The following is a 6,238-nucleotide window of genomic DNA, read 5'->3' as shown; positions in this document are numbered from 1 at the left end:
ACTTACTCTCCCACATCCGTAAAAGAGTGTACATGTGCCAGGATTAAATATCACAGATGCAACACCTTTAGCGCATGCCTGACATGCAGTAGGTTCTCTGTTATATCTTTCTCCAGGTGATTGTAGCTCTTTTTGGGTGGTGGTGGTGCTGGTGACAGAAACCTGTTTCTATTCAGCTTCACAGGACACACAGAGGCTCAGTTGTGGATTTTTTTTAAAAAGCAGTTTATTGGTATAAAAACAATTTAAACATTATATAAATACAATATAAATATTCCTTTTAAAAATATGTATAAGTTAGCCACGTATTTGAGGTAAACCTACACATTCCAAGCAATGATCTGGCTCTGAAACGTCAAGGATATTCCAGCTGTGTAGCCATTTTATGTTATCTTTTTCAAAATGAATACATAAAATATTTCAAGTGGCACTTCATAAAAAATATAAATATCTGCTCCTTATATAAATTAACTCAACATCACATATTTAAATATCAATAAATTAAAAATAATTAAAATAGTGTCCTAACGCTCATACTTTTCGTTCTTCACAGAGAACAACATCAGTTACATGCCCAGTGGACAGGTTTCTGACCAGAGAAAGGAATGCCCGTGAACTACAGCAATCTTAGATGCCCAGGTTACATTATCCGAACAGCCCTGAGGCTGAACTGAAGGAAGTCCTCCAGCCTTCGCAGGGTGAGGTGAATTGTTGTGTGCCTCAGCCACTCTTCCTGTGACTGCAGCTTAGCCTGCAGGCCAACTTCTACGGTTGGGACAGGGATGGTTACCTCATCCTGATTCTTTCCCTGAAGGGAAAAGAAAGCAAAAAGAACTATTTAAGTATTGAACAAATCCTTTGCAGTGGCGGGATGCTCTGTGCTGTGGGAAGACGTTCAAATTCGGGGTGAAGGAGACTGGGTGGGGCTGCCTGCCCTGGCTCGCCCAGGTAGGGGGAGGTGGCTCTCCCCTGAGCCCACCTGAGCCCATCCTGCAGCCCTTTCATGGCGACTGAATCCTACTCCCCACTTTGCTAATCTATGTCTATTAGACCATGAGCATCTCGAGGGCGGCCATGGTGTCTTGTCTTCCCTTATGCTAAACAGTGCCTGGCACAAAGCCCCATCCATCTGCCATCTATTGAGGGTCCACTGGTCTGTGGTGTAAGGGGGACTGGGAAGCACCTTTCCACAGACCCACTGACATGAGGCTGAGTAGTTGTGGGAGGGCTTACACCTCCAGGTGTGGTTCTAGAGCACGGCAGCATGGGCATCCCCTGGAACTTGTTAGAGATGCGAGTCTCAGCTCTCCCCCCAGACCTGTTGGATCAGACCCTGTGCTGTGACAAGATTCCTGGGGATTTGGTGTGTGTTTTAAAGTGGAAGAAGCGCCGGTTTAAGGCAAACAGCTAGAAAAGGCAGTGGCAGTATCAACACCCATGTGCCTGCTTCTCTGTCTAGTGCACTTTGTTTGGCTCATCCACATGCTGTGCCATCAAGCCTCCATTAGGTGGCATTTGAATGGCTAGCTGGTAGTGACCAAGGCCTTTGGTACCTGCTCTTCTAGCCTTTAAACATTTTTCCGCATTAACTCTTCCAGCAAAAAGTAAGGGGAAAGAGTTGAAACTACCACAGTGACAAGAATATCAGTTGGCAATAATTAAAATATTAAAATAATTGTTATGCCCTCTGTTCTTTGTTATTATAGATCACTGAGCAGGATTGGATGTGCTTCCTTCTGCCTCTACAGATTTTTTTTTCTTACATCTTAAGCCATTATAGTAGAAGTTGATGTTAAAATCTCATTTAACAGTTTTAAATATAGTTATTAATGTCTTTTGCAGAAGAGAACCGAAAGAAAACACAAAAAGTTTCAACTATCAGAAAATCTTCCTTAGATCCTTTCCTCTACATGTGGCCATCTCTTTTGAATTGGCTTTGCATTCCCAAGTAGCTAGGCTCCTTTCTTTGAGCCTGTTTTCCTCACACCAAGGGAGGGGATGAGGAAATGCTCACCTTACGCTTCAGCATCTGGAGCAGGACGTTAGTATTGGTGTATACAGACTTGGCATTTTCCTTATCACCCTCATACTTGTCCTGGAGGAATTTCAGGTATATCTGAAACTCCTGAAGACCAGTAGTGATTCTTGTCAGGCAGGTCTCCTAAGAGAAAAGATGGGGAAATCGGTTATTGCTAGGAAGGTATAATCAATTTAAAAAGTTAAAATTGCTATAATTCAGCTACTTCTCCCTCTGCTCCTCCAAGGAACTTCAAACACCCTTTAGCATCATATTTTGAGACATCAGACAGCATCAGCTTCCCCATTTTAAATATCTGGACAGAGACACTACTTAATCAGTTTTACCCAAAACCTGATAGATGCTGGAATGTGCCAAAGGGGTCTTTCTCTGATTCTCCCCTTAATACTCTTCCTTCTGGCTGCACTCCTGTCCTTGTCAATATTGGGCTGAAACCTCCTTTTATGGAATAATCAGAAGTCAGTGCAGGATATCCCACTGTCTGGAAGGAAGAGGGTGTAGAGAATGACCTCTACATAGAGGGCAGACTGGGATCCTGCTAACAGCAGGCAACGAAGAGAAGGACAACTTTACCCAGGATGGATTAGCTAAACCTACTGGGGTTTCTAACATTTGATGGCCGCAGAAATCCCAATACAGAAGGGCTATCTCTAACCATTGCATTCAAAAGTAAGCTGCCTTCAGAGAGATTCAGGTTGGTTTCCTTGTGAAATTTACATGATGTTCTTTACATTTATCCCCTTTGTTGTCTGCCTGGTCTATATGCATACAGACACTGCATATCAGAGGGAGAACTTTTGACTAAGGAATAGTTAAAAGTGAATGTGACGTGTTCATACCTGATTGAACCCAGATTGGAAGCATCCATCTTTTTCTGCCAGTTTCGGAAGATTTAGGTTGTTTTCTGCCAGTGCCTCCTTGCTGTCCTCACATTTGTTATAGTTGTCACACATCTGGGGAGGAATACCAGAACTGTTGTCAAAGAAGTGCCCCCAAAACAAACACCACTAGAGGGCCGATTCATGTTTTACCCAGGCAGGAAGTCCTCTAAGAGAATGAAGTCACACCACATCAGCATCCAGACAAGCCAGGTCTCGTGAAGATGGGCACACTTGGGCTCATTTCTGGGCACCTATGACTTCACACTTGTTGCCTATCCTGAGTCTTGGTGTCCTTATCTCTCCAAATTGGGGATAATGAAACTCCTCCTTTGTAAGTTTTTTGTGAAGATGAGGCATACTATTTACATAAAGTGCATGGCACATAGTAGGTAGTCAATAAATGACAGCAATTTTGATGATAATTGGGTGACTGTAATTTGAGCCCCAATTTTCCAGCTAGAAGGACCTTTGAGATCATCTAGTCCAATTCCAAAATTTTACAAATGGGGCCCAGAGGTGGTAGGGAATTTGCCAAAGATCACAAAACTGGTTCAGCAGAACCAGAACTAGATTTGGTTCAGGGCTCCCAATACCCCCTCCTGCGCTCTTTCCTTTCTACCAGACAGAGCCAAACTACCTTACCTTTAAAGCTTTGGAGCTGCTTTAACCTACTTATGATTTTGCCACTTTGGTGGGCTGTCAAGTATGCATCTTATATGCTGGAATGACTCTGGGGAATCCCTAACCACTGAGCTTCCATAACCTGAAAGTTTTGTGATTTTTGTGAGAAGCTCAACATCTATTTCAGGTGGCACTCTGCCAATGCTTCCAAAGTGCAAGAGACACAAAGAAAATTGGTAGACATTATTTTTTGGTTAGGGAAAAGGAAGTCCTGAGAGGCAGTGACACCCAGCCCATGCCAAGTATGGAGCTGGGAATGGGCCAAGGGGCATGGATTTCAACCCCAGTGTGTGTTTTCCAGGAGGGAAAGGAACTCCCTGAGACCAGCAGCAGAAGAGAAATACAGAAGACGTCTGCCCCTTTGGCCTGAAATCTAAACTGCCCCAGAACCCAGCAAAGACCTCCCAGTGCAGGAGCCCTTGTCCACATCCAGGGCCCAGGAGGTAAATGCCCACACAGGCCCTTTATCACCCTCAGTTGAGCCTACCCACCTCCTTTTTCAGTGCAGAGATTTTGCCGAGGATGTACTTAATGAGTTCTTCCATTTTGTCTGCAGAGGTCAGTGGTAGTCTATTTGAGGTGTCATCTCCTCCCAGGGGTCCCGGGGTAGGGAAAGCAGTAGCCACCACCAGGAGCAGCCCCAGGGAGAAGGCGAGTGGACTGAAGGCGCCTGTACCGGAGGGAAGGGAGAACAGCCAGTGAGCAGACCGCACAGCTGGGGGAGCTGTGCTGCTGGCTGTTGGCTGCCTGCCAGCCCTCCCAGCAGACACACACCCCTCCCTCAGCCGGCCCGGCTGCCAGGCAGTTCCAGGGCTAGGGATTTCCTTCACTTACTTGTGGAGAGGAAGGTCATGGCTGGAGTCCTGGAGGGCAGATGGAGCTCTCTTTCGTTCCTGGTGGGCTCGAGGGCAGAATGAGCCTCAGACATCCCCAGTCTTATATTTATTGGGGCTTGAGACTCTAATATTGAGACTCATGGGAAAATCCCACATTTGATAAATCTCTGTTGGAGGGTGGGGGTGGGGCCAGAGCGGGTGGGGCTGATTGGAAACCTTATTAAGATTGTGCAATGTGACGTCCTTTAGCATCACAGGAATCACAACTGGGGGGGGCGGAAAGTGCCGCTTAGGTCATACCAAGCTAGCCTAAGAGGCAGGATCACTCTTCCTTTACTTTCTTTTCTGTTTTTTGTTTTTATTTTTTTAATTTTATTTATTTATTTATTTATTTATTTATTTTTTAGTGACTCAGCATTTTGGCATGTCTTAAGAAGGAAAGTAAAGTTGAAGTCATGCACAAAGTTTTACAGGAGGGGGGGCAAAAAGCTAAGGCTGACTATGATTTAAGAAGTGCTCTCATTACCAGATTAACAGGCTAGGATTTAGTATTCCATTTAATTCATAGTCATAAAAACCTAAGACGTTTTGACCTGAGCTTCCTCAGACCACATCATAGCCCACTAGCTTGGGGTTACAAGTAAGATGCTACTAACAGCGAGCCATCTGCAGGACTTTCCTCTCTTTGCTGGCTTTCTCTGTGACCAGCTGTTGCAGAACTGCCTGACTGCCCCCAAATCTCATGCAGTTGTCTCTAGGGGTTTCCAGACATGGTGTGAGGTGCACACATAAATGACTCCTCTGTGCCACGATGTGGCATCTGCCAGTTTCTTTCTCACCTCTTCCAGCCCACTTCAGCCAGCTCAGCCTCAGCCCTGCTCTCTCCCTAGTGGCCCCTTGGGGACCCTCCCAGTGAACACTTTGATCCCTCTGCCGAGGGGGTTGTCTTGTGCTGCTAGTGCTGTCCCCACTGCTGGTCAGAGGGTGATCCTGCTCCTCAGGGAGAGAGCCCTGAGGAGACCAGGTGGGTATTGTCTCTGCTGGAGCCCTCAAGTTAGCAATGCCCACTTGGTTCAGAGCAGAAGTGGCAAGAATACTACTCACCTCTTTGACATGTCAAAGGAGGACCTTGTGAAATTTTCTAGAGCTTGTGTTCATCGCTCCCTCCTGCGTAGGACTGGTTTTGAGTCCAGAGGTAGCTGGGAAGAAATCTCCTAACACAGACTTGGGCTCTCAGGCTCTGAATCATGCTTTGCCTCCAGCGCCCCAGGCTACCTTACTGGGTTGAGCTTGTATAGCTTGTACAGGTTCCCTCAGCCCTTATAATGACGTCTCTTGCAGGAGGGTCCTTGGTCTCATGCAAATGAACTCTAGACCAGGCTGCCTTGCTAGTCTCCCAGACACCCAGGCAGCTCTGAAGATTGGCTCCAGGTTGAAACTAGGACCCTTGTACAGCACCAAAAAAAAAAAAAAGAAAAAAAAAAAGAAGAAGAAAGAAATATTTACAAAACACGGTGTTATCACAATCAGCTTCTTTGCAAAGATCTCATCAGGATTGCTAAAACAAGGACCTCTGCTACAGTATTTAAAACATAAATTGATTTACTCAAGTTTTGTTTTGTGAAAAACACTTTAGGACCCGCCTGGTTGGGGAAAGTGAGGTCATTCATTCTTTCACTGACTTTCTAAATGGAGGCAGGTCCTGTGGCCGTAGGGGGCGGGGGTTGTCTGAAAATGAAAATGGGAGAGGATGGTTGGTTGAATGTTTTCGCTTTTACTGTTCTTGGGTCTTGAGCAACTCA

At 45.6% G+C, this 6,238-nt stretch overlaps 1 protein-coding gene across 3 annotated transcripts; it reads right to left on the bottom strand.

The window, feature by feature from the left end:
* Positions 1–302: 302 nt before the first annotated feature.
* On the bottom strand, positions 303–5,828 carry IL6 (interleukin 6). 3 transcript variants are annotated; one of them, XM_007089067.3, is made up of 6 exons: positions 5,541–5,828; positions 4,435–4,493; positions 4,092–4,270; positions 2,878–2,991; positions 2,015–2,161; positions 303–808 (listed from the first exon to the last, which is right to left on the bottom strand). In XM_007089067.3, the coding sequence occupies exons 1-6, from the start codon at positions 5,549–5,551 to the stop codon at positions 641–643; spliced, it is 678 nt and encodes a 225-aa protein (XP_007089129.3). In that variant the 5' UTR covers positions 5,552–5,828; the 3' UTR covers positions 303–640. The 3 variants fall into 3 exon arrangements, with proteins under 3 accessions (XP_007089129.3, XP_015396146.1, XP_015396145.1); XM_015540660.1 differs by lacking the exons at positions 4,092–4,270; positions 4,435–4,493 and having other exon boundaries at positions 5,541–5,547; XM_015540659.2 differs by lacking the exons at positions 4,092–4,270; positions 4,435–4,493; positions 5,541–5,828 and adding an exon at positions 3,070–3,237.
* Positions 5,829–6,238: the final 410 nt, after the last annotated feature.

Source organism: Panthera tigris, chromosome A2, assembly GCF_018350195.1.
Source record: "Panthera tigris isolate Pti1 chromosome A2, P.tigris_Pti1_mat1.1, whole genome shotgun sequence".
In the NCBI taxonomy this organism is placed as follows: domain Eukaryota; kingdom Metazoa; phylum Chordata; class Mammalia; order Carnivora; family Felidae; genus Panthera; species Panthera tigris.
This window is presented reverse-complemented; position numbering and strand designations above follow the sequence as displayed.